The sequence below is a fragment of the Barbus barbus genome (assembly GCF_936440315.1).
Source record: "Barbus barbus genome assembly, chromosome: 33".
Taxonomy (NCBI): Eukaryota; Metazoa; Chordata; class Actinopteri; order Cypriniformes; family Cyprinidae; genus Barbus; species Barbus barbus.
Window position 1 is genome coordinate 15,428,634 of NC_136761.1, and position 26,729 is coordinate 15,455,362.

The 26,729-nt window shown below is 37.9% G+C and overlaps 4 protein-coding genes across 6 annotated transcripts in view; 1 reads left to right on the plus strand and 3 right to left on the minus strand.

The window, feature by feature from the left end:
• Nucleotides 1-26,729, minus strand: part of LOC306853527 (fermitin family homolog 3-like) — a 568,382-nt gene that overhangs the window by 130,432 nt on the left and 411,221 nt on the right. The window lies entirely within an intron of this gene.
• On the plus strand, nucleotides 1,111-15,783 carry LOC306852976 (N-terminal kinase-like protein). The gene is made up of 18 exons (XM_079390112.1): nucleotides 1,111-1,278; nucleotides 2,094-2,234; nucleotides 2,518-2,640; nucleotides 2,725-2,945; nucleotides 3,096-3,186; nucleotides 3,293-3,448; nucleotides 7,176-7,334; nucleotides 7,453-7,560; nucleotides 7,658-7,771; nucleotides 7,895-8,050; nucleotides 8,142-8,330; nucleotides 8,446-8,521; nucleotides 8,647-8,841; nucleotides 11,013-11,131; nucleotides 11,263-11,343; nucleotides 13,438-13,783; nucleotides 13,908-13,979; nucleotides 14,864-15,783. Exons 1-18 carry the CDS (start codon nucleotides 1,171-1,173, stop codon nucleotides 14,986-14,988), a joined length of 2,580 nt encoding a protein of 859 aa, XP_079246238.1. The 5' UTR covers nucleotides 1,111-1,170; the 3' UTR covers nucleotides 14,989-15,783.
• Nucleotides 16,845-18,932, minus strand: LOC306853230 (phospholipase A and acyltransferase 3-like). 3 transcript variants are annotated; one of them, XM_079390486.1, is made up of 5 exons: nucleotides 18,833-18,932; nucleotides 18,462-18,509; nucleotides 17,941-18,049; nucleotides 17,559-17,827; nucleotides 16,845-17,368 (listed from the first exon to the last, which is right to left on the minus strand). In XM_079390486.1, the coding sequence occupies exons 2-5, from the start codon at nucleotides 18,474-18,476 to the stop codon at nucleotides 17,249-17,251; spliced, it is 513 nt and encodes a 170-aa protein (XP_079246612.1). In that variant the 5' UTR covers nucleotides 18,477-18,509; nucleotides 18,833-18,932; the 3' UTR covers nucleotides 16,845-17,248. The 3 variants fall into 3 exon arrangements, with proteins under 3 accessions (XP_079246612.1, XP_079246613.1, XP_079246611.1); XM_079390487.1 differs by lacking the exon at nucleotides 18,833-18,932 and adding an exon at nucleotides 18,590-18,826; XM_079390485.1 differs by lacking the exon at nucleotides 18,833-18,932 and adding an exon at nucleotides 18,594-18,634.
• LOC306853432 (uncharacterized protein) lies at nucleotides 22,589-26,469 on the minus strand. Its single transcript, XM_079390832.1, has 2 exons — nucleotides 26,354-26,469; nucleotides 22,589-25,446 (listed from the first exon to the last, which is right to left on the minus strand). Exon 2 carries the CDS (start codon nucleotides 24,426-24,428, stop codon nucleotides 23,508-23,510), a length of 921 nt encoding a protein of 306 aa, XP_079246958.1. The 5' UTR covers nucleotides 24,429-25,446; nucleotides 26,354-26,469; the 3' UTR covers nucleotides 22,589-23,507.

Genomic DNA, 26,729 nt, shown 5'->3' on the forward strand with positions numbered 1-26,729 from the left:
TGAGTAGGGTGAAGAAGAGAAGAAGCTAGGAATAGAGCTAGGAATCTAAAGGGTCTGATCTGGAGAGATTCTGGATGAATTAATGGTCTCTGATTTCTTGTCGGGTGTTCTCCAAACGTATCAAGCATTACGCCCGTTTCACACATACTCCGTGTGCAGTGCGTTTGCAGTGCGTATTTTTTTCCGTACCCATGTTAACAGGTTAGAGCTTTCACACTGCACGCGGTTGCAGTCCGTCGATCCGTTCCAGTTGCGGTGCGTATACAGCTGTGCAGCGATCGTTTCCGCACCGAGTCTATTTTTGCTGTGCTGCACCGCAGTGAATTAAAATGGCAGCGCATTGTTCACATTAAAATAAACACAGATTGACAAGAAACTATAATAATTTCATCATATAAGCATTTATAATTGCAGTTAATGCGTTCTACAGTTAATAAATTACAGGGTCAAGAAGTAAAAAAAAAGTAAAATCAGTATAGTCCCAAGAGTTGCGAAATGCGATCAGATATTACTATTTTTTCCCCTCAAGAAATACATAATATATATGTTGGGGAGGGGTTTGGGGGCAACACTCGCTGGCAATCACGTGACAGGCTGTCGGACAGAAAAGTACTCAAAAAGAAGGTGATATGGATCGAACTACATATAAAACAAAGAATCACAATGATTAAAATAACTTTTCATAGTGTTTCAATGTCTTTAACAATGTCAGAGTTAACGTTTTGGATTTAAAATCAAAATTAATTACCCATTTTTGAATTTGTTGCACACAGAAACTGCGGATCAGTAGCGCACTGCAAACGTGTGATGTGTGAAAGCATAATGGCTCGTCATGCTTCCGCACCGCATACGTACTGCACACGAAGTATGTGTGAAACGGGCGTTATAGGTGAAGACTCAGGTGAAGACTGTTCCCTTGGCAAAAGGATGATGCAGAAAGCATTGAATAAAAAGTTACCATTAATTGTGGCCAATGTGTATAAGAGAAAAACATTTATTTCATAATGAGATTCCCCTCCCCCCATTTTAAATTGAAGAATGAATAAACTAACCTACAAACAGGATCAAGTGGACTCTATCACATGGCCTGGTGGCTCGCGGAGCAGGGGCGCCCTCTGTCGGTTCGCTCTCCGTCCTACAGCAACATCGAGGCTGGATTGACGGGGAAGAATGTGGTCCTTTTTCGCACGGGATCCTATCAAAGACTTCAACTATGAGATTTTACCCGAAAACCAAGAAAAGTCAGGCATATGGACCCTTAGTCGGGGCAAGCGCAAGGTAAAATGACTTGACATATAATATAAAGCATATAGTGTCGCAGCAGGCCGCTGAAGCCTCGGTCTAAAGTTTAGCTACATCCCGCTTAGTATTGCGCATCTTTGCGCAGTAAAGCTAATGTAAAAAGCTCAAAACACCCTGAAATTCTTTGTAGGATTATATGTTTTAATAGGCAGCACTAAATATCTTTAGAAGCGCATTTGTTTCAATATAAGGACCGTTTATAACACAAATAGGGTTCTTTTGTCATCCTTTCACCACATTATGTATCGTACCTGTGGCCACGTCAACAGAAAACTGCAGACACATTAAACGGTTTGATTGTATGACTTAGTACAATTGTTAGTATTAATTTATTTCCTTTTATTTTTTATTTGGAGTGTTACACTGTCATCGCTCATTGTGTTATGGATGATCATATAAACTGCTGAGAAAGGTGCAGTGTTTGTATTTACTGTACACGTGTCCTGACAGGCCATATTAATTACTGTATCACATCTTCATTCTCCCAAATTACTTATGTCATATCAGTAATTGTATCAGATCGTCATTTACTACGTTTACTGGCAGGCATCAGTTACTAACTGATCATCTCTATCTGATAATCATTATAATGGCAGCGCAAACATCAGGAAGGCTTCTTACTGTAATGTAATGTAATTGACTAAAGGTTATATATCAGTAGTTTCGTTCATTGGAAGACTAGTCAGTATAATCAGGACATTCTGGTTTTCCAAATCTAATTGCACTCGTCGTCTTGACCAAATATAGATGAATTGTAACTTAAGTTAACTAGTACCCCCTCTTTATTCCAGACGACTGGTGAGCCAGTGTCAGTCTTCATGTATGAGGTTTCCCAGGGAACAGAGGAGCAGACACAGCTGGCTAAAGCAGCTTTCAAACGCACAAAAACACTCAGACATCCCAACATCTTGTCTTACGTAGATGGGTTGGAGGTAAGGTTCTCATGAAATTATGTTGTTTATCAATGTGGTGATGAATCACAATGGGGTTGTTCTCTTGAAGCAATGCTTCATCTTTTCTTCATCTTTATTATTCAGGTTGAGGTGAGTTTTGTGAATGTAACCCCTCGTCAGTTATATGCTTTTCACTTTTATGCTAATAAATATACTTCAATCCCTTTTTGTTAGTGGGGGATTTTACACAAACTTTTGATGTTCAAGAATTATTAAAAAGCCATTTTTATGAAAACTCCTGTCTTTTCCTGTTTGACATCAGACAGAAAAAAGCTTGTACATAGTCACAGAGCCAGTGACGACTCTGGCTGCTCACCTGAAGCTCCAGGCGGAGAAGGGTGGTGCGAGTGATTTAGAGGTGTCATGGGGCCTTCATCAGATCGTCGTAAGTTTTCGTAAGGACTAAAATGAAATTATTGTTCAATCATTAGTTAAATTTCTCAGTTTGCTGTCATTCCTTTCCCATCAGAAAGCACTAAGCTTCTTGGTGAACGACTGCCATCTCAACCATAATAACTTGGGCATGTGGGCCGTCTTTGTGGACCGTGCTGGTGAATGGAAACTTGGAGGGTTGGATCATGTGACCTCAGACCAGGGAGACTCCACTTCCTTACCGCCACCTAAAGTGATCAACCCCGACTTAGAGAGATATGACCCTCCAGAGAGCCCTGGCAGTGGTGGGGATAAATGGTACAGGCAGAAATCTCTTATTCTCTAGTTCTCTTTATGCTTGTAGATGTCCTATAGTTTATTACATTTTAAATTGACTTGACTTGTAAATGTGTAGTAAAATACACATTTAATAAACTATAGCTTATTGTTGTGACTGTACAATCTCAGGACAGGGGACGTGTGGCGCCTCGGTTGTCTCATTTGGGAAGTATTTAATGGAACATTACCACGTGCCTCCTCGTTACGATCTCTCGGCAAGGTACCAGATCATAACTATCTTTTTTCACTAGTTTTGATTATTACATACAGAATAAAAGCTATTTATACTCAAAAGTCTTTCAAATCACTTTCTTTACTTCTTACAGATTCCAAAGCTGTTAGTGCCGCATTACTGTGAGTTAGTGGGAGCAAACCCAAAGATTCGTCCCAACCCTGCACGTTTCTTACTGAACTGCAGATCTCCTGGAGGCTTTATGAACAACAACTTTGTAGAGAGCTGTCTGTTTCTGGAAGAGATACAGGTATTTAAACAGTTGTGTGTTTGTTTTTTTGTGTGAGCCTGTGTTGTGTTGCATTATACTAGCATTCAAAATTTTAGTGTTGGTAATTCTAACATGCTGATTTGGGGCTCAAGACATTTCTTATTACCAATATTGAAAACAACTGTGCTGCATAATATTTTTTGGAAACTATTCAGGATTCTTTGATGAATAGAAAGAAGAAAGAACAGCATTTATTGAATAGAAGTCTTGGTAGCAATTTATACCCCATAAACAAGGTCAACTTTCAAGTTCAGGAGATGCATATAATAATTTCAGCCTGCTGTGCAAAAGAACATCATCGAAAAAATGTCTATGTTTCTTTCAAAGAGTTAAATGCAGTGTCTGGAAAGGTTTTATCATACTCCGCAAATTTAGAAAAATCCAGCAGGCTAAGAAAAGCCAGTTTCTCCAGTAAGGAAAGTCTCTTCTCCATATGCAAATCAGTGGTGTCTAAAATGTTGAAAAAAATGTTGATTTTGATATTGTTCCTTTTTGTCAACGCCCCTCTTTCTCTTTGAAGAATCGTGTTCCTCTACAAGTGCATAAATGCAATCGAACTCTCCTCGTTGTCTTCACAAGTGCTCAACTGTTTTCTTAATTTCCCTTACACAAAACCCAATGTCAGAGCCCTTGGTTTGAAAGATGTTGAAAAGCACATCTGTATGAGCGAAAACATCAGAAAAAAGCTCCAACAGAAAATTTAATTTGGTATCTTCAAAATAATGCAGAAATCCCCCAGCTGACAGTATTGATTTTTCATCCCAATCCAATGGGTTGTCCGTCCACAAACTCGTCAAAGAGCTAAATCAAGGATTCGCGTTTCTCTTTGGCAGTGTTGACTATACGAGATGTGTAGTTCCATCACGTAGGTGCAGCTTTGGGAAATCGCCTCTTTACGATGTTATCCAAGGCCTGAGTACGCTTTGCTGAAGTTGTGAAGAATGAGGCTAAGCAGTCTTTCAGAGTGCTGCAAGCTTGTGAACGCACTAAATTGAAGACATGAGCACAAAACTTGCACAGGGCTATTGTTCCCGAACTTTTGCCTGCAAACCGTTTAGTTCACTTGACAGAACCGACGCGCCATCGTACGTTTGGCCGACAAACTTGGATCTGCATTCCATCCCTGCTATGGTGGAAAAACATGATGTGCTAATGGAGTGGCAGATCGGTCAGCACTAACATCAGAAAATCCTACAGATCTTTCTTCCGCATCTCCCTCCTTGGTAACATACCTCCAAACTGGACAGCTGGGCAACGTTTGAAGCATCGGTCATCTTCTCCACAAGTATTGCAACAAAGGTGGCATATTTGATTTTGGCTTTTATTTCATTTATCAAAACATTTCCCACTGCTTCGATGCGTGCACTGCCTAATGTTTTAAGTTTAACTAAACTCTGGATATGTGTAGGTGCACGTTCATGCTTTATCATGGCAATATGCAAATTGTTTAGATTGTCATACCCGGTTGTCATCCAGGGGGTTTTCTTGTCATGTCCAAAGAGCAAACAAGGCCAGGAGAAAAGTTTTTCATCCAGCTATCCATTCGCGGTTTTCATATGTATTAAGAGTGAAGTGGCAAACAATTTTTTTGCCAGGCTGCGTAATTCGTCGTGTCGGCATGGGTCTTCCTCCTGAAACAATTCTTTTGTTTTTCAATAAATTCTCTCCTGCTAAAATGATTCGAACATAGTGACTGTATTGTTTCAGGTTCATTCATTGTGAATTGAATGCTAGAAAAATATAGCTGTTTTTCCTAGTAAAAATGTAAAAGTAAAGATGGGGGGATTCTTTATAACTTTTTATTCCCAGTGATTTAAAAATTCTCATCTGGGTGATGCTACTCCTACAACAGACCATGTAAAATACAATATATAACATGCTGCAATGTGATATAGTGCAAACACCAATCAAAACAGAAAAGGACACACACATAAGTAAAACAAAGGGAACAAGATTTTTTTTTTTTTTTAATTGTACATACATTTTATAAAAAAAACGTATTATTATTATCACTTTCTTTACTCTAGAGCACATGCTTGTATAGCCAATTTTTCATGTTCAAAAATGTTCATAGCTATATCTGGCAACACTGCAGTGATCATAAACTGACAGTAATCAAAAAAGCCCACGGACATGTGATTGCAGACAGGATAATACCACATTTGTTTAGGCAAAGGCAAAAAACAAGACAAACAAACAAAAAAAACCATCTGTCAGAAACGTTATCAACTCTGTCAGAAAAGTAGCCTATAGTCTACTACAGTGTGCAGAGATCTGTAGAACAAGTAGAATTTAAAAAAAAATTGCACATTAAAGAAGTCTATGCTATTTCATTGAGTATTGTAGTTAAATTTAAGGTGTGCTGCTAACAACATTCATAACACTAGACAAAGTTATCATCTATATATATTAATGAAAACTCTAACAGTAGTATTGTTGCATGAATAAACAACTGATAAAATGATACACCCCTAACCTATAGTAATGGTCCAATATCATATAATTTAACAATGTTCATTCATTCATTCAAAAATGAGAACATCTTTCACAAACATCTACATGTCTGTCTCTTTTAAAGTGTTTAGTATATATAATGAGTTGTATTTATAGGGGTTATTGTAGCACAACTCTTAACCCCACCCCAGACCTCACTAATTTTCAAACCCTGGCTATGGCCATGCTGCATGATACCAAATAATGTATTTCAACATACACTTTAGTTTCTATGCTAAAAAATATGAGAAGATGCATTTTCAGTGGACTTTAATTTGCTTTGCCTGAGAAAGCCCTGTCAATTTGATTCGTATCAAACACAATGTGATTTTCGGCAATCAAGATCTGGCAGCAAGAGTGCATTTTCCCGCTTAGGCGAGCACTTCGTGGACAGCTTGCCTTGTGCATTAAATCAGCCGTATTCCAGCAAACCACTAAATGCCCTACAATCCTGACAAGTCATAGCAAAAGAGCAAAGGCAAGAAAGCTGCGGAGAATCCACTTACCTGGAAGCTTCAGTAACTGACATAGATTTAAAGAAATTCACTGCCGTTTGGAAAATAAATAATTTTACATGCTTATTCCCAACATTTCATTATGTGAGTTTTGACATTAAAATGACAAGGATTTAATTTATAAACAAATTATTTAGCCAGTCTGCGAATTTATTCTAGCAAATGGCCTGGGTATGCGGAGCATTCGCAGCAAATATAGATGGAACACCACTGATGTACGTACTATGTACTTATTATTTTAATTACAATAACTAGGTACTAACCCTGAACCTACCCCTAAACCTAACCCTACCCCATGTATTTACCTTATGTTACCAGTACTTTCTTAGGTAAGTACATGTAAGAGCATGCACTGTAAAATAAAGTGCAACCAAAATCTTATCATGTGATGTGAACATCTTTGTCATCTTTCATCGATTTAATGCATCAATTCCTTGCTGAACAAACCTCAAATATTTGAACAGTAATGTATATTGATAAATATGCTTTGATAAAATATCTATAACATCTGAATTATTCATTTATGTAAAATGATAAAACAGTATGCAGAATGATCAGGCTATGTGTTTGTGTGTGTGTGTGTATGGGTTTGTGTTTGTGTTGTTTTTATGTTTTCATTAATACTGTAATGTTACTATGTTACTAAAGTTAGGTCAGATAAGTCATCTGAATGCTTGTTTGTTTGTGTGTTCATGTAGATTAAAGAACCTGCTGAGAAGCAGCAGTTTTTCCAGGACCTAAGTGAGGATCTCGACTCTTTTCCTGAAGATTTCTGTAAACATAAAGTGCTGCCTCAGCTCCTTACAGCCTTTGAGTTTGGCAATGCTGGCGCTGTCGTCCTCACACCATTATTTAAGGTGATAGACATTTTTGGTATTACATTTACACTTAACCATGTTGTACATTATCTTTAAAGCGTATTAACAAAAAGGTTTAAGTTTCTTTAATGCAGTCCTGATATGTTGTTTGTGTTAGGTAGGGAAGTATTTGTCAGCTGAGGAGTACCAGCAGAAAATCATCCCAGTCATAGTGAAGATGTTCTCCTCTACCGACCGTGCCATGAGGATACGACTGCTACAGCAGGTATGCATCCATACGTACCAAAGTCTCTATCATACACACTTCTACACTCTCAGTTCTAAATGTATACTTTTTTTCTATTTGTCCCTCTTTTTACCAGATGGAGCAGTTTATTCAGTATTTGAATGAAGCAGCAGTTAACTCACAGATTTTTCCACACGTGGTTCATGGCTTCACAGACACAAACCCTGCCATCCGAGAGCAGACTGTAAAGGTATTTGTATGCTCCATCTTCTCTCCTTTCAGCATTTTGACACTCGGTCAATATAACTGATGTTGGCATATTTATACATTTACTTTTAAATGATGTTTCTTTTCATTTCTTTTTCTCCTGTAGTCCATGCTACTGTTGGCCCCTAAATTAAATGAAACCAATTTAAATCAAGAGTTGATGCGTCACTTTGCACGACTCCAGGCTCGGGACGATCAGGGCCCCATCCGTTGCAACACCACTGTTTGCCTGGGCAAAATTGCCCCCTACCTCAATGCTGGGGTAACTGCAGCTAAATCCAATAATTCTTCACTTGTTCGGGCATATTGTTTTCTCTCAATGACCATCTTTTTTTCCAATGCTTTTTTCTCAGATACGCCAGCGTGTATTAATCTCTGCATTCTCACGGGCAACTAAAGACCCGTTTTCTGCCTCACGTGCAGCAGGCGTGCTGGGGTTTGCTGCCACACATCAGTACTATAGTGTGGCAGAAAGCGCCAGTCGTATTCTGCCCACACTGTGCACACTGACTATGGACCCAGACAAAAACGTCAGAGATCAGGTAAAGAAAATGCACAGCAGAACTGATACAGTATCTATTTATATGTTCTGTGGTTTGGGTGTGTAATCCATCATTTTTGAAAGAGACAATTTCTTAAGTATTTATGTTCCTGTAGGCATTCAAAGCCATAAAAAGTTTCCTCAGTAAGCTGGAAACAGTTTCTGAAGACCCCTCTAAACTAGCTGAAATGGGTATGATGTTTTTAAAAGTATATTTTGACCCTTAAAGGGATAGTTTACTTGAATTTAGTTTTTTTTATTCAGTCTTCTCAAATGAAGGTAATTGAATAAAAATTATGCTAACGGTTCAATCGCAGAGAAGGATGTGAGTGCATCAGCGCAGACAGGAGGCTCAGCTGCTACATGGGCAGGATGGGCGGTAACAGGTGTCTCCTCTCTCACCTCCAAACTCATCCGAAATGCTCCGACTGGTTCTGAGGCACCACCTGCTGAAAACAGCCCTGTCCCTCAACCTGCTGCTGGAACAGTCCCCACAAATACTGCAAGCAAAGGTGTGCAACAAAACAAAAGCTATGTTTCATTTTAAAGGCTGCGCCCTCTGGAGGTCACATTTGTCTTATGCATATATCAAGGATGTCTCATTTAAAAAAAAAAAAAACATTGTAAAATTGCCTGTTATTTCTAGTGACGCGTAAATGACTGTACTTTCTTTCTTACTTTGGAATGTAATGGTTATTTTTCATAAATGAGGCATCCTCAATGACATATGGATATAGCTTTCCAATTTAGACAACTAAAGTATGATAAATAAAGGAAGTATAATGAACATCATCAAGGAAGTAAATCTTGAATAGTAAGAAGCTAAATGATAGAACTACAACCCGAATTCTGGAAATGTTGGGACGTTTTTTAAATTTTAATAAAATGAAAACTAAAAGACTTTCAAATCACATGAGCCAATATTTTATTAAAAATAGACCATAGAGAACATAACAAATGTTTAAACTGAGAAATTTTACACTTTTATCCACTAAATGAGCTCATTTCAAATTTGATGCCTGCTACGGGTCTCAAAATAGTTGGCACAGGGGCAACAAAGGGCTGAAAAGGCAAGACATTTTGAAAAGATTCAGCTGGGAGAACATCTAGCACCTAATTAAGTTAATTCACTTCATGTCGGTAACATGATTAGCTATAAAAGTGATGTCTTAGAGAGGCAGAGTCTCTCAAAAGTAAAGATGGGCAGGGGCTCTCCAATCTGTGAGTGCGTAAAAAGATTGTGGAATACTTTAGAAACAACGTTCTTCAACGTCAAATTGCAAAGGCTTTGCAAATCTCATCATCTACAGTGGATAACATCATCAAAAGATTCAGAGAAACTGGAGAAATCTGTGTGTAAGGGACAAGGCCGAAGACCTTTTTTGGATGCCTGTGGTCTTCGGGCCCTCAGATGACACTGCATCACTCATCGGCATTATTCTGTCATTGACATTGCTAAATGGGCCCAGGAATACTTCCAGAAACCACTGTCGGTAAACACAATCTGCCGTGCCATCTGCAGATGCCAACTAAAGCTCTATCATGCAAAAAGGAAGCCATATGTGAACATGGTCCAGAAGTGTCGTCGTGTCCTGTGGACCAAGGCTCATTTAAAATGGACTGTTTCAGTGTAAAAGTGTTCTATGGTCAGACGAGTCCAAATTTGACATTCTTGTTGGAAATCACGGATGCCGTGTTCTGTGGGCTAAAGAGGAGGGAGACCTTCCAGCGTGTTATCAGCGTTCAGTTCAAAAGCCAGCATCTCTGATCGTATGGGGGTGCATAAGTGCATATGGTATGGGCAGCTTGCATGTTTTGGAAGGCACTATGAATGTTGAAAGGTGTATATAAAGCTTTTAGAGCAACATATGCTCCCCTCCAGATGAAGTGTATTTCAGCAGGACAAGGCAAAACCACATACTGCAGCTATTACAACAGCATGACTTCGTAGTAGAAGAGTCCGGGTGCTGAATTGGCCTGCCTGCAGTCCAGATCTTTCACCTATAGAGAACATTTGGCGCATCATTAAACGAAAAATGTCAAAGATGACCATGAATTCTTCAGCAGCTGGAAACCTATATCAGGCAAGAATGGGACCAAATTCCAACACCAAAACTCCAGAAACTCATAACCTCAATGCCCAGACATCTTCAACCTGTTTTGAAAAGAAGAGGAGATGCTACACCATGGTAAACATGCCCCTGTAGCAGGCATCAAATTTGAAATGAGCTCATTTTGTGCATAAAATTGTAAAATTTCTCAGTATAAATATTTGTTATCTATGTTCTATTGTGAATAAAATATCGGCTCATGTAATTTGAAATTCTTTTAGTTTATTTTATTCAAATTTAAAAAAACACCCCAACATTTCCGGAATTCGAGTTGTAGTTGCCACAAAATGTTTTTACAAATTTACATTGAAAAACCCTTTCATTCAATGAGTTGTGTATTTACATGTACAAAAATAACTTTTCATTTAGAGATTTTAAAGTATGATTTTAGATTTACAAGTGATTGATTATTGTTGTTTAATAACCTAGTTTTCAACCTACCAAACAGTTTTAATCTTATTTTATTACTTTTTTTTTTTTTCTTTTTTCCAAAAAAGATTATTAGCAGAAATAAACATTAAAATGACTGTCACCAAGTTTATTATCTCATCAACTTCCTCTTTTCCTGTTAGGGCCAGAAATGAGAGCACAGACGTCAGGTGCATGTGGGATCAAATCAGAGACATCAAATGAGGAAGCAGTGAAGCCAGATGGGGATCGTTGGGATGATGAAGATTGGGGAAGCCTTGAGGTGAAAGATGGTTATTCAAATTATGTAAAGTCTCTGGTGTTTTTTCAGTGCTTGACATTTTATAGTGTTAAAAGTTATCTTACACATGAATACTGAGAAATTTGAATAATTCCTTATATCTGCACCCACAGGACGCTGAAAAAGTCCAAACAGATCCAGATGATTGGCATTCTGATTGGTCTGCAATGTCATCAACACAGAAGAAAAGCAGTGTAAGTGATTTGCATTTGTGTAGCTTATTGAATAAAAGATCACTATTATCCTACTTGATTTGTTCAGTGTTTGCTTTGTGCAAATGGTGAGGACACACATATATATATATATATATATATATATATATATATATATATATATATATATATATATATATATATACACACACACACAGTGAGGTCAATAAGTATTTGATCACCCTGTGATTTTGCAAGTTCTCTTACTTAGAAATCATAGAGGGGTCTACAATTTTCAGCATAGGTGCATTTCCACTGTGAGAGACAGAATCTAAAAATAAAAATCCGGAAATCACATTGTATGATTTTTTTTTTTTAACAATTTATTTGTGAATTACTGTGTCAAATAAGTATTTGATCACTTGAGTCAGAAATTTTTAATATTTGGTACAGAAGCCTTTGTCAAACGGTTCCTGTAGTTCTTCACCAGGTTTGCACACACTGCAGGAGGGATTTTGGCCCACTCCTCCATACAGATCTTCTCTAGATCTGTCAAGTTTTGGGGCTGTTGCTGAGCAACACGGAGTTTCAGCTCCCTCCAAAGATTTTCTATTGGATTTAGGTGTGGAGACTGGCTAGGCCACTCCAGAACCTTGATATGCTTCTTATGGAGCCACTCCTTGGGTTTCCTGGCTGTGTGCTTTGGGTCATTGTCATGTTGGAAGACCCAGCCATGACCCATCTTTAATGCTCTGACTGAGGGAAGGAGGTTTTTGCCCAATATGTCACAATACATGGCCCCGTTCATCCTCTCCTTAATACAGTGCAGTCGTCCTGTCCCCTGTGCAGAAAAACACCCCCAGAGCATGATGCTTCCAGCCCCATGCTTCACTGTAGGTATGGTATTATTGGGATGATACTCATCATTCTTCTTCCTCCAAACACGGCGAATGGAGTTAAGACCAAAAAGTTGTACTTTGGTCTCATCTGACCACAGGACTTTCTCCCATGACTCCTCTGGATCATCCAGATGGTCCCTGGCAAACTTCAGACGGGCCTGGACATGGGCTGACTTAAGCAGGGGAACCTTCCGTGCGATGCAAGATTTTAAACTATGACGTCTTAGTGTATTACTGATAGTAGCCTTGGAAACGATGGTCCCAGCTCTCTTCACGGCATTGACCAGCTCCTCCCGTGTAGTTCTGGGCTGATTCTTCACCATTCTTAGCATCATTGATACCCCACGAGGAGAGATCTTCCGTGGGGCCCCAGTCCGAGGGACATTGACAGTCATCATTAGCCTCTTCCATTTTCTGACAATTGCTCCAACAGTTGTTCTTTTTTCACCAAGCTGCTTGGCAATTGCCCCGTAGCCCTTTCCAGCTTTGTGAAGGTCTACAATTTTGTCTCTTGTGTCTTTTGACGGCTCTTTGGTTTTGCCCATGTTGCTACTTAGACTTTGGCTGATTGTGGGGTGCACAGGTGTCTTTATGACAACTAGCGACCTCAAACAGTTGCTACTAATTTAGAATCATGAGCAGAGTGTAGCTGGACTATTTAAAAGCAAAATAACAGGTCTTTGAGGGTCAGAAATCTGGCGGATAAGCAAGTGATCAAATACTTATTTGACACAGTAATTCACAAATAAATTGTTAAAAAATCATACAATGTGATTTCCGGATTTTTATTTTTAGATTCTGTCTCTCACTGTGGAAATGCACCTATGCTGAAAATTGTAGACCCCTCCATGATTTCTAAGTAAGAGAGCAAAATTACAGGGTGATCAAATACTTATTGACCTCACTATATATATATATATATATATATATATATATATATATATATATATATATATATATATATATATATATACATACACACACACATGCATACAATATCCATACTTATAGTTACTAAATGGAAAAACTTAACAGGTTTTTAACCATATTCATTCTACATTATTGGTTGTCTGAGATGGGATTTTCAATATTTTATAAAAATATAAAGAGCATATTGTACATGCATTGCAATATAAAGATCAAATGAGATAATTCTATTCATTCAAATGTTACTTCACAAATAAATGATGTATTATCCATTAATAAGGCTAATCTACAGCTTGTCATGTTTCCATAGGTGGGTCGGAAGTCCTCCGAGGCAGTCAAGAAGCAGAGTTCTGATTGGAGCTCTGGCTGGGATGCCGACGACAGCTGGTCTAATGAGAAAGACGCAGATGGTCAGGGTCAAAGTTCACCTGCTGATGAGGCCTGGGGTAATGACTGGGATGAGGATGGAGGTCTGGCTGAGAGTTTCAACCCAACACCTCAAAGTAAACCCTCAACTGGAGCTCCAAAGAGTGGCAGATTAAGCTCTGCGCAGGAAGGGGTACGATTGGCCAGCGATTATAACTGGGATGGAGTGGAAGGAAAATCAACAACATCCGATCTGCTGTCCAGTGTATCACAGCGAAGTACTATGGTAAGTCTCTGGTGGAGGTATTTCCTTTCATTGTGAATTGCTAAAGGTGGCGAAAATCCATTTTAGATTATAGTTTCCTCCCAATATATGATGTTTATGTGTGATGCTTGTTTTTTTTTTGTCCACAGATGGCTGGGATGCAGATAGTGCAGGAGACTGGGGAACAGAAGAAAACTGGGAGTCACTGGATGGAGATCAGGGTCAGAGGCTTTTTTTTCTCCTTTTTTCACTTTATGCACTTAAAGGGATAGTTCACCCAAAAAATACAATTCTGTCATTAATTACTCACTCATGTCGTTCCAAACCCGTAAGACCTTCATCTTTCGGAACACAAATTATGATATTTTTGATGCGTTCCGAGAGCTCTCTGAGCCTCCCATAGACAGCAAGGGTCCTAACACAATCAAGGCTCAGAAACGTAGCAAGGAGATTGTTAAAATAATCCATGTGACATCATTGGTTCAGCTGTTTTGTATTGCATTTTCTTTACTCTTTACTTCAAAAACTATGTTTAAAAGGGTAATATTTTATGTATTTGAGGTCTGAGATGTGGGAACAGTTAAGAGAGAGGGGGCAAATATTTTAAGTCAGCATTGCCGTCTGATCAGCCAATATTGTCTTAAATGGCCTGCATTGCACATATTTATAACATGGGATTTTGACCAAATATGTTGTCTTGATTTTTGTAAAATGTTGCAACAAAATATTTTTTTTTGTTGTTAAAAATACATTTATGTTTTTTACATACATGGTAATAAAAAATATTTTAAAAAATACTTTAAAGTAACTAAAAATGAGCATGTAAAGCAAATATCTTTAAAAGAAATTCCATGTGGAGCATGCCCCCGATCCGCTCAATGTTCTCACCTTTTTTCCGCCTTACCTGTTTGCATCTGTGTGTTCCGAAGATGAACGAAGGTCTCACAGGTTTGGAACGACATGAGGGTGAGTAATTAATGACAGAATTTTCATTTTTGGGTGAACTATCCCTTTAAACCAGCATATTAAAATGCAGATGCATTCTTGTGTTTTCAGTCAGAGAAAATAGAAAGCATCTCAAATAACCATGCTTTCACTCTCTCAGGTTTAAGTAAAGCAGAATTAGCAAAGAAGAAACGAGAAGAGCGGCGGAAGGAGCTGGAGGCCAAACGGGCAGAGCGCAAGGCGGCAAAGGGTCCTCTGAAACTGGGCGCACGCAAACTGGACTGAGCACTGGAGGTACAACAGATCATTGACTCTTTGAAGATGAAGGGACTGCGAGATTTTTAAGAAACATTCCGTGATGGAGCTCACAGCTGTCTGTACGCTGGGAAACTTGGAAGAACTTAAATTTAGCTGTGTCTGCTGACTGAGGAACCGCTAACACACCTTAAACTATGATATTCCTTTACTCTCCTTACAATACCATGATTTTTATATTACACAATATCATAGTTTACTGAGTGTGCATGAACTCACTGGTTTGATTATTAGGAGTCGAGGGAAATTTGAACAATATAATCCTAGATATCTTTGTATGGATGTACACTGATTATACATTAACTAAGGACCGCTTTGCCCTGAATGTGGTCTTTGAGGACATATGAAAATGGATGATGCAGAGAAACTCAAACATGTTAGCTGTTACTTAATCATGATCATAGATGGGACAATGCCATTACTATTGCATGTATAAACACAGATGAATATTTTCAAAACAAAGGATTCACTTGACCAAAAAACATTGTAATTCATGGAAGGTGTTTTTTCTTTCTTTGTTTGCCATATGACAGGATGAGGGTGGATGTGCTTGTTATTTCTGGTTTGTGCCTTCTTTTGCGTTCCTACTAGTAGGCAGTACTGCTTATGTTGTAAAATAAACTAATCAACAGTTGATTTTAGTTAATGAGACAGTTTGTGAAATCTGGTGCAATATTTTCAGAAGGGGTCATTCATGTACTGTACACACAGATGTAAAATCCAACTTCATATGTATTATAATAAAGAGGAGCAGTCTGTCTTTGGAAATGTGCCGTACAGAATAGTGTTGCTCAATTGCCGTTTCACAGAACTTAGTCCAGCAAATGGTAACAAAGGTCTCATTGAACTGCCAGAAACAAAGTGTTGCCTTCTAAAATGCATAACAGAAGAAGTGGTGAGATTGATTTCCTACAGTCATCAAAAATCTGGAAATATCAAGGAATTTTAATACAATTCTCAGGCCTAAAAAACACTGGTAGTTTTCAGCTCCAAAATATTTAATTAGCTGAACTGTCTATACAATATTTTCTAAATAGAATCTAAAAAATATTTCTAAAAATCCTTATGTGGGAATGGCAAGGGTTGGGCAAAGTCATGGAAAGTTATTGGTCAAAAGGTTTATTATAATCCTGTGATTAAAATTGATTGAAATCCATTACTGGTTTATGAACCTAACTCAGGAAGAAAGATTTCTTAAATTCAAAGTACTGGACAGTAAGATTAATGTATTTATTTCAATCTTATTTCCTTATCTTTGGCTAGTGCTATATTTGTAAATGTTTATTTAAGGAGTGGTGGCAAATCCAACAACCAAAGATGATGTCACAGATTATAATTGCACAGTATGGTAACTGTTATCTTTCGTTAATGTTTGTCTTCATTATGTAGTTGGCCCTTGTCTTAATGGATGTAATTGCGGTGTCAATTTAGTTGGACTACATTCACATTCAAGTGCCTCACTATTACCTTGATTCTTACTTTTTTTCCTAAAGAGAATAATCAAAATGATATTTTGTGGTGATCAACATGTTTAACCTTAACCATTAATGAGCAATTAATTTGATCCATTAGATTTAGAGTGTCTCGGATGTCGTTGTCCAATTGCTATGCTTCCCATTGCTTTGCTGTCACAAGAATTTAGTCCAACAAATGGTAACAAAGGTCCCATTGAGCTGATGTAAGGCAGGCAAGCTATGCAGAAACCTTCCGATTTTCTTGTGTAAACGGTGATCTTGCACCATGGCACAACAGAATTAATTTAAGTAACATCTTAGATATGCTGGTGTAGTATATTCACATTAAGAAATACACAAACACCTAGTATATGATGTCAAATATTTAATGGCACAAAAATAGCAACATGGCAGTTTATTTTAGGATTCGTTTGGTCAAATATTCAGCTTGCTCTTTTTGAATATATGGGATTAAAGTGCTTTAAGTGTTAATAGGAAACCAGTAGAGAGAGAAATGTGAGATATCAAAATGATTAAATAAAATCTTCCGTTCAGAGATTTGTCAGTAGCAAAATGCACCACTTTTATCAAACAACAGGACAGATGGGATTTTGTTTGGTTGCCGACAATCTCTTATGTTTTGTTTAGGAATATTTCAATTTGTGCCTGCTTAATACATTAAATGTTTTAATTATTTCCATTAAATGCAATAACCATTTTACAGACTTTACCAAAAGTCTCCACAACTGTGCTTTCACTTCTTCATATCCCAGTCTTCACCGGTTCTGTTTCTGTTTGTCTTTTGAGCCAAATATGGCTGCAGCAGCAGCAAGAACTCCAAAGGTAGCTGCTGCAACAAGACCAACTCCAACACCGATCTCCACCGCTTTCCGCACCTGACAATGGACAGAAATTAATATATTCACTGTATGATAAGCTACGCAACCATCACTGTTGCCTACATCAATATTAAATAGTTTACCATAAAACAGTGCTGTAATACTGTGATTTTCACATTTTTGGAGAAATTACCGAAAGCACTATTCACTACTTCACACTATTATTTCTGTGATGGTCAAACTGTACCTGGCGGGACTGTGGTTTTCCATATTTCAGCTCTGTAACAAAGTGCTCACAGTTCCCTCTAAAGACACAATATGGAAATTCTTGACCCAAAACACTATGTGCATCCCGTAGAATCTCTTGAACAGGACGTGGCTCATATTTCTCATCTAGAAGGTTGTTGATACGATAATCATCATTGCCAACTACTTCATAAAGTTCTTCTTTCTTCACCTTGGCTTTATCACACAATACTGACATCATACTGTAGGCTCCAGCTTGAGCATGTTCAGCTGTAGAGAAAGAAATGGAAAAGTAAAAGCAATCATGAGACTTGAATGGAATGTTTTGGATTAAATGCAAGTTCAGATCAATAGACATAATTTGCGGCATGTCAAATACTCACTGGGAGGGGCCAGGTGAATCACATAACCTTCTCCAACATAAATAACCCAGTGCTGGTACGAGCCTCGGAAGATTTCAATCAGGTCTCCAGGCTCCGGCTTTTGATCATACTAGGACACAATATCAGATGTCATATTTTGTTAAAGAGTCATTTAGATCATACTGTTTGACTCCAATAACAGATACTATTGCACTTATAAATAGAAAAGAAAAAGAAAGCGAAAGTGTGCTTGCTAGAGGTTTTGTTAGTTTGGATTAACGTAACGTTAAATGCGCAAAGATATCTAGCTCTTTCTGTTGGCTATGAAAACAAAGTCCTGTCTTATACACTTTAAACACTCTCTGTAGCTTATAATAATAAAATTCCTCCATAACAGGCCTTGAGCAATAAGCATTCATAATTACCTAACTGTGCAACAGTATCAAACACAGCGATTTCATCAATAACAACAGCACTAAACTGATCTATTCGCCATTTACTGTTACATTTCAGTTCGTTTCAGATTATTAAAATGCATTTACCTTTGTCGCTGCCATGGCAACCTCAAAACAGCGTTCTTGACTCTTATCCTATGAGAGACACATAAACAACATTTGTGATCCGGACACAAATTAATTTTTACCGTTACATTATGCATGTCGTTTATTACCTACACAACAAATATGCGACATATTCTGAAAATTACATGAATCACATGTCTATGTAAGTGAATATAATAGGTTGGCGCATTGGGAAAAAACCCATCATGTTATAGGAGCAGGGTCGACAAGTAGACGTCATGCAAAACAAACAAACAAACAAACAAACTATATCCAGGCTTCCGCGGTCTTCGTTCCGTAATCGAGATAAGTAAGTAACCCTGTGGTATAACGAAGGAATCATAGCTACTTACAAATAATGATGTATGTCCCGTTGAGCTATAATCCGCGTCTGAAGCAAAAATAACATCATAGACCAAACCAGCTGATGTGACTGTTGATGTCGACCAATCAGCGTGCAGAGTCATTCGGCGCTGATAGATCATTGGTGGACGCCCTTGCCATCAGGAAAAATTCCTTTGTACGTTTCAGTAGTCTTAAAAGAGCCGGAGTATGGCAAGCCGTTTGGACTTTTATTCATTCTCAGGATATGAGAATTTTTCAACAATTCAATTTTTACTAGTTAAAATGTTAATTCTTGATATCAGGAATTAGATTTCTACTAGTAACAATGGCTATTCTTAATATCAACAATTTAGTTCTTGATATCAACAATGTAATTGTCACTAGTGACAATGTTCATTTCTGATATCTGAACATGTATTTCTGATATCAACAGTTTAATTCTTGATATCAGAAATTAACATTGTCACTAGTGACAATTACATTGTTGATATCAAGAATAGACATTTTTACTAGTAAGAATTGTATTTCTGTGAAATTGGAATTTCAACTAGTAAGAAATTAATTATTGATATCAACAATTGACTTTGAATGGCAGCCTATGGTGACATTTAACTAGTGAAAATACAATTACAGATATCAACAATTTAATTCTTGATATCTTGATATCAACAATAAAATTGTTGATATCAATAATTAGCATTTTTACTATTGGAAATCCAATTGCTGATATCAAGAATAGCCATTGTTACTAGTAGAAATCTAATTCCTGATTAGCATTTTAACTAGTAAAAACTGAATTGTTGATATCAATAATTCATATCCTGAGAATGAATAAAAGTCAAAATGGCTTGCCATACCGGAGTACATTTAGGTGATGTGGCCACTTTTCCATTGTTGGACAAACAGTTACAGCAGGCCAGTGTCCATGGCCAAATTTCTGACTTAATAAACTTTAACCTGGGATTTAGAAATATGCAGTGGGTAATTTTGGGACTCACTCCATTTTATGCAGTTTGGTCAAGGATGATGTTAACCACCGGATATTTTGATAATTCTACACTACAGAGGACGGTATTGTAATGTTCCCAGTCTCGAAAGAATGTAGGTGTCTGGTCCAAATCAAAACTCTCCCTTCACATTTCTACATTTGCATGATTTATTCTGTATGTAAATAAAATATTATGCATGGAATACACACACAAACGATGTGGTGAACAATCACACCAGCTAATTAAACATCGCTTCACTTTATGGACGGAAGTCCTGTTTGTTATCTGTCTTGTTAAACTATGTTATCTGTATAAAGGAACAACTTGTGGTGCTCTTTTTATTATTATGGTGGTTTATTCTTTCTGATTCTCGCTTTAATAAACCATTTATCGTTGTATAAGACAAAATTGCGTTTTCAAAGAGAGAGCTAGATAACTCTTTACAACGAGAGCATGTCTTAGTGCTATTACGTTTAGGCAAAATGAACAAAACCACAAGCAAGCACACTTTCACTTTCTTTTTCTTTTCATCCATTCATAGGGGAAGAGTGGGGCACAGCCTAACACGGGACTAGCTATAAAACACGTGGTTTATAAGTATCCACACAGGCTAGCATAATGGGGGGGGGATCTTCCTAAGCTTATATCAACACTGGGCTATTTATTTTGGTGAAGGTTATGTGATACACCTGGCACCTTTACACTACCCTAGTGTTGTTCAAATGTCATATGCTCTTCTTTCTTTTCAGACTACATCCATTGTATTGAATACACTGGATGTGGTTTTTAAGTCTCATGACTGTTTTTACGTTTCCATTTCTTTCAGATGGCAGAACATGCTCAAGCTGGGGTCAACAGTAGGATGTCAGTAATACACGAAGAAGCCACAGTGAAGAAAAAAGAACTTTATGAAGTAGTTGGCAATAATGATTGATTACCATGGCATCCACCTTAGTTATGGATGAAAAATATAAACGTACAAATGAACTGCGAGCACTTTGTTATTGCTGAGGTACAGAAAACCACAGTCCCACTAGCTACAGCTGTTTGGCATGACCTGGCATATTCAGACAATTCACACAAGTACTGTAACTGAATGTTAATAAATTATAATGTACTCATGAGTGGCAGGTGCATTTGGCGGTGGCAGGTCGAGTGGCAGCTGCCCCTTGCCACGCAAAGAGTTTACTCCCTCTCCAGAAATGTCTTACATTTTAAAATCACAGCATTACAGGGCTGTATTATACGGAAGCGTATTGCATTCACTTGAGGAAAAAAAATCTACTCTGTTTTTCTGAATTAACGACTTAATTATCTCAGATAATTTTTCATGGAAAAAAGTTTTTGCTCTGTTTTTCTGAATTAACGACTTAATTATCTCAGAATTACGAGATAATTTTTCATGAAAAAAAAAAAATTGTTCTGTTTTTCTGAATTAATGAGATCCCTCAAAATCCTGCCAGGAGCTCTATTTTAGCTGGATTGAATGGAAGTAAACATGTCCCGCCTTTCAAGTTTAATCCGGTTTTACTTTGGGTTTGAGACATTGGGAGATACTGCTGTCTTTAAGTAATATAAATGGTATTGTTATTAGTGCGTCAACTTTGCGCAGACTCCTCAAGACTTTGCGCCTGTTCAGACGAAAAGAACATTCTGATCTGCTTGACATTGCTGTGTTTCTCCAGGATCAGTTGAACCGATATGGTATGCTTCACGGATATAAGATGATGCATCTGAAATGCATTCAGGCTGGCTACGTGGTGACACAAGAGACAATCAGGCAATTGTTGAAGATACTGGATCCCCATGGAGTGCAACTGAGGCGCCGGAAGCGTCTTCGGCGACGTTTGTATCATAATCCAGGCCCGAACTTTTTATGGCATGTTGATTCATACGATAAACTCAAACCATATGGGATCTGCATCAATGGTGCAATCGACGGGTTTTCACGAATGATGATATGGCTACATGCATACTCTACAAGTAGTGATTCCAAGGTCATCGCTGGATACTTTATTGATGCGGTGTTATCAAGGAATGGGACAGCCACCCGAATTCGCTCAGACTTAGGGACAGAGAACTGTTACATGGAACAGATGCAGATGTTCTTGAGACATGATCATACGGACGACTTTTCGAGAAAGTGCTATTTGTATGGCTCAAGCAATCATAACCAAAGGACAGAGCATTGGTGGGGATTTTTGAGGAAGCAGCATGCACAGTTCTGGATCAACCTATTTCAAGCACGGCTTTCGTGACTCGATTAGTCAAGACTGTTTTCCAAGATGGATCCTGTCTGTATAACCGAAGTGTACTGTCTTTATAAAGTATCTTCTTATTAAACTGTCTTTACACTTACAAAGTTCTCAATGCTTCGGTTTACATGTAGGAACCCTCATTATGCTACCGTGTTAGTGCGAGGCTATTTTGAGCCTTGTTAGTGGTATTAACTAGCGATTTACTTTTACTTAAAATATGCCCCATATACTAGCGTTATAAGCTAATCTGTTTTTAGAGATAAAACTCTTTATATTCGATTATCATGAAAACGCATCCCAGAGAACGATTGGCTCGGTAACCATGTGTTAATTACCCCTAGGTTCATTTTTCACCGGAATTGTCCTTTAAATATGTTGTCTAAAGAGTGCTGGTGAATGCAGGAACTGCAGTGCAGTTGTCAAAACTCAGTAATTCTACTGTGTGAGACAAGATCCATGTGTGTTATCTGCAGTAAAGACCCGATTTGTTTGAAAACATCTGTACAAAACAACAGAGAAACCTGTGAAACCTTTTTATTTGTAAAAAGCAGAACACCTTCTAATGTACAGTGCTGTATGTTAGAACAGATTTCCAAACACTGCCAATATTAAGATTTAACATGAGCTGGCATTACCTTAGGGTCCAAGTTAATTATAATTTCTCAATGAAAATGCAATTTTACAAGAACATTTCTTTTAAATTGTCCCAAAAAGTATGCTCCTAAACTGCTAACAGAAATTATGGCTTACATAAAAGTACATTTAAAATATTGGTACATGTATCTAAATCACTTAAAAATGAAAATGTATCCACATGCATTTATAACATACATTGTGTAAAAGGCTTATAATTGTTTTTTGGTTAAGTGGACCTTAAAGTATATTAACAAAATGTTCAGCCACTCAATATGTTTCTACAGACAGTTTAAGTCTGGTAATAACAGCAACTGCATATGAAATGTTGCAAAACATGTTGCCATTGTCAAAATGGCAAATTTGTCCTCATGGTGGAACTATTCAGCATGACCAAATGTGATTTGACACACTTTGGGCCCACTGCAAACAGGGCAACCTAAATGGCATTTGAATGGTCCTGTATCATTATCAATAAATCAAACTGATTATTGTATCTTGTTATCATGTGTAAATGTTTCTATGGGCTGGATATATTCGGAGTCCATCAACAAAATGTTCATCAGCCAGTAAGCATGTTTCCACAGTAAGTTTGGTAATGACATTCTGGATAAAACTGAAACTGAAAAACATAAAATAAAAAATAAATCACCCTGCGCTCATAATGCACCACCTGAGTTAATTACTTCCCCTATGTGCTCTGTCTCACATTCACACACTATCTAAAGGTAAACAGATGGCACTGATAAGGCTATAACTGGGCAAGATGGAAGAGTGTGTACATGTGAGTGAGTGAGACACTTCTATGCAATGTCCATTGCATAGAAGTTGCTGGACAGTATAGCCTCCATTTCAGCTCGGAGGTCAGGATAGCTGTTGTAAGTTGATGGCAGCTCTAAAGTTGGGCCACAAGTATGTGCAATAGGCCGCCTTGATAACCCTTCCAAAGGGGTGAATATGACTTGAATGTCTTTAACGCAGATAACATCAGACCCTGTCACGAATCTCAACATCTTCCGGAGGCCTATCTCATCCAATCCCCTGATGTACTGATGTAAAAATCGCAAACTTTGGTTCTCTGCTGGAGTAGCTGGAGAGGCCGTGATCAACTTTAATACTTTTCGGGTTGATGGTTTAAGATCCTCATACATCTTCTGCATATCCAGCACACTGGGGAAGAACTCCCTGAGAGTTGGTCCTGCGACTGCTGCAATGTTATCCAGTGCATATTTTGGTTGCTGGATTATTTGCTTGTGGGCCACTTGGAGAAGCACAGCTTTCAAGTTCTCTTGTGTTGGTACTGTTCTTACTCCCATGCGATCCATAAGATCAAGAAGCTCATCTTCATCATCACCATCAAGGGCGTCTTGCAAAGCAGTGGACAAGAGATTGCGCTCAGACTGACTAAGATACAACATTAGTGAGTCAAACAATAAATCAGGTGAGAGAGTGTGTTCACCAAATGTGATTGCTGCTGTAAAGGCTTGAGCCAGCCGAGAAGGAAAATATCCATGGTCCTTTAATCCCTTGACCATTATCCTACCAACAGATTTCCATTCTTCCTCTTGCCATTTTGGGGATAGTGATGGCACCCTCACATCTGCACCCTCTGCTGCACAGTCTAAAAACTCTGTCCAGAAGGCAGCATATACATCCCTGGACACGCCATCAGCATCTGCCCCCATTTCATGAATGAAGCTGTATTTCACAGGGTAGGACATCATCGCTTCATCCTTGAATTGGGAAATCAGTTCCTCCAAGAGATTGACTCTGTGGAGTTTCACTGTCACATGCAAAAGTTCATAAGTAGGACTTAATGGGCCAGCAGGCACTGTGTCAGAATGGACAGGAGTTGAGCTGTAGGCGTTGATGTTTATCTGTGCCTCTTCTATAGGCTCATGTACGATTGTGTCATCAAGATCTTCTAAAAATGGTCCACCTTGCAAAGGGCCAAAAATGACCTCCGATGTATCACACAAAGATGTAAGATCAACAATCTCTTCAGCAGTAGAGACAAAAGCTTCCACAGTGTGTGTCTGCTGTTCACTGTCATGTTTTTTTTTGTGTCAGCTGCTCATTATCTTCTGTTGTGTTTTTCTGTCGCTCATTTAGCCTCACTGCATCTGTCTGTTCATCAGTTCCTTCTGTCATCTCTGTGAACACTTCATCTCCATTTGTCAGGTGCTCTGTGAACAAGTAAAATCTTAAAATCCCCAATTTATGTGTCTCATAGAGCTCTCCCACATTAACACCCTCATCAAGGTATGCTTCCTGAAAGTCAACAATGTTGTGACTGAACTCTTCCCACTTTCCCTTTCTCGATTTCTCATTGGGGAAAAATAGCTTTTTAGCTTGTGATAGAATCTCTGTTTTTGTGGCTTTCTTGGAAATATCAAGAACTCTGGTTCCTCCACCATTGCGTTTTCTCACTTGTTTCTTGTCGTGTATCCATCCTAGTTCTATTTTCCTTGTCATCTTCACGGCCCTTTTGTTATTTCTCAGATGTATCTTTGTTGGCTGCATAGAATGCTCCTCCTCAAAATCTTGATCTGTGTCTTTATTGCTTGTCGATGTGCCCATCTTTCTTCTAAGTTTTTCAAATAAGGACAGTCTTTTTAGATCATCACCACCTTTTCTCAGTTTTTCCATACAGAAACGCCTTGTAGCAATCCTATCACCATATGCTGGAATGTAAGCAGTCATAGTGGCATCATCTATTTCTCCAACTACCGAGCTGTCAATCTGTAATGAAAACAAAACAATACAGTAAGACATATTGGTTATCTTAAATCTAAGAGATGGCTATATTTCCATATGAGTGAAAATTTATTTCTTAGCAGTAGCTACAAATCAGCAATTTATTTCTATTTTTCTTCACTTGTTTGTTTCTTTTTTCGCATGGGAATAAAAAGGAGCTAAAATATTAAGTAATTTAAAACAAAAACTGCTGTCTAAAAAAATGGTTGTAACCATAACAATGAAGTTTGAGTGACATAATGATGCTGAAAATACAGTGTATTAACAGTGAAAATCCTTGACATCAAAGTTAGGCAGGGAACTGATATGTATTCCTCTTTAATTATATAACCATTTACCTAAATTACAAGAAAAGCACTTCTCCCATATATTACTGCTATTATGTACTCCATAATATTGCTATTCCATAATGATTCCATACTTCAGCTCCCAACCAAGGCCTGTGCTGGCATCTAAACATTACTCCATCATTTTAAAACAATATCAAATCACAACAAAATGGAAAGCAGTAATTGTAAGGGCAAAATATTTTATTTTGTGTATTTATTTATTATTTCAAACATATAAGTCAGCACTTTGCCTGAATGTATAATGGTGATGCTACTGCACGTTACAGTCTAACTACTGTTACTTGTTTATGTAGGGTAGAGACCAAAATATAGAGTGAATTGACTCCTAAAGATACCTATTTTACAGGGCTAGAATAGGGAAGACATGAATGCATTGTTGGGAGAGGCAGGTGTGCTTGGCATAAAAAAGAAATCGGAAGCACTGGCACTAAATGTGATAGGGTTACAATTTATGATGATTACTTGTATAATCTGCTGAGATTCAGTAAAATGTAAAACAATTAAAATTAATATATTGCAGGAATGAATGTGCTGTCACCTACATGATCTTGCTGCATTTTCTGAATATATTCCTCAGGAATCCCTCGGCTCTGAAGAAACATCCACAGACCATCATCTTGTGGGAGGGGGGTATTTGAAGATGTAGCCATAGCTGGCCCTGAACAAATGTCGGAAAAAGGCAGCATTTATGTAAATATGTGTTGCACCACAAATATAAACAGATTTAGGACTGTACCCTCAAATGTGTAATTGCTTTAAATATCTCAAAAATGTATTTCTGAATTTTTTACGAGAACATTAATAAAGGCCAAGAGTGTGATAACGCTGCTAAAAAGGATGTTTCATGTATCAACTGTATAGGTAGGCAACTATAGGCCTTTCTTATCACTTGGAAGTCAAACTGTCTTAAGCATTTGA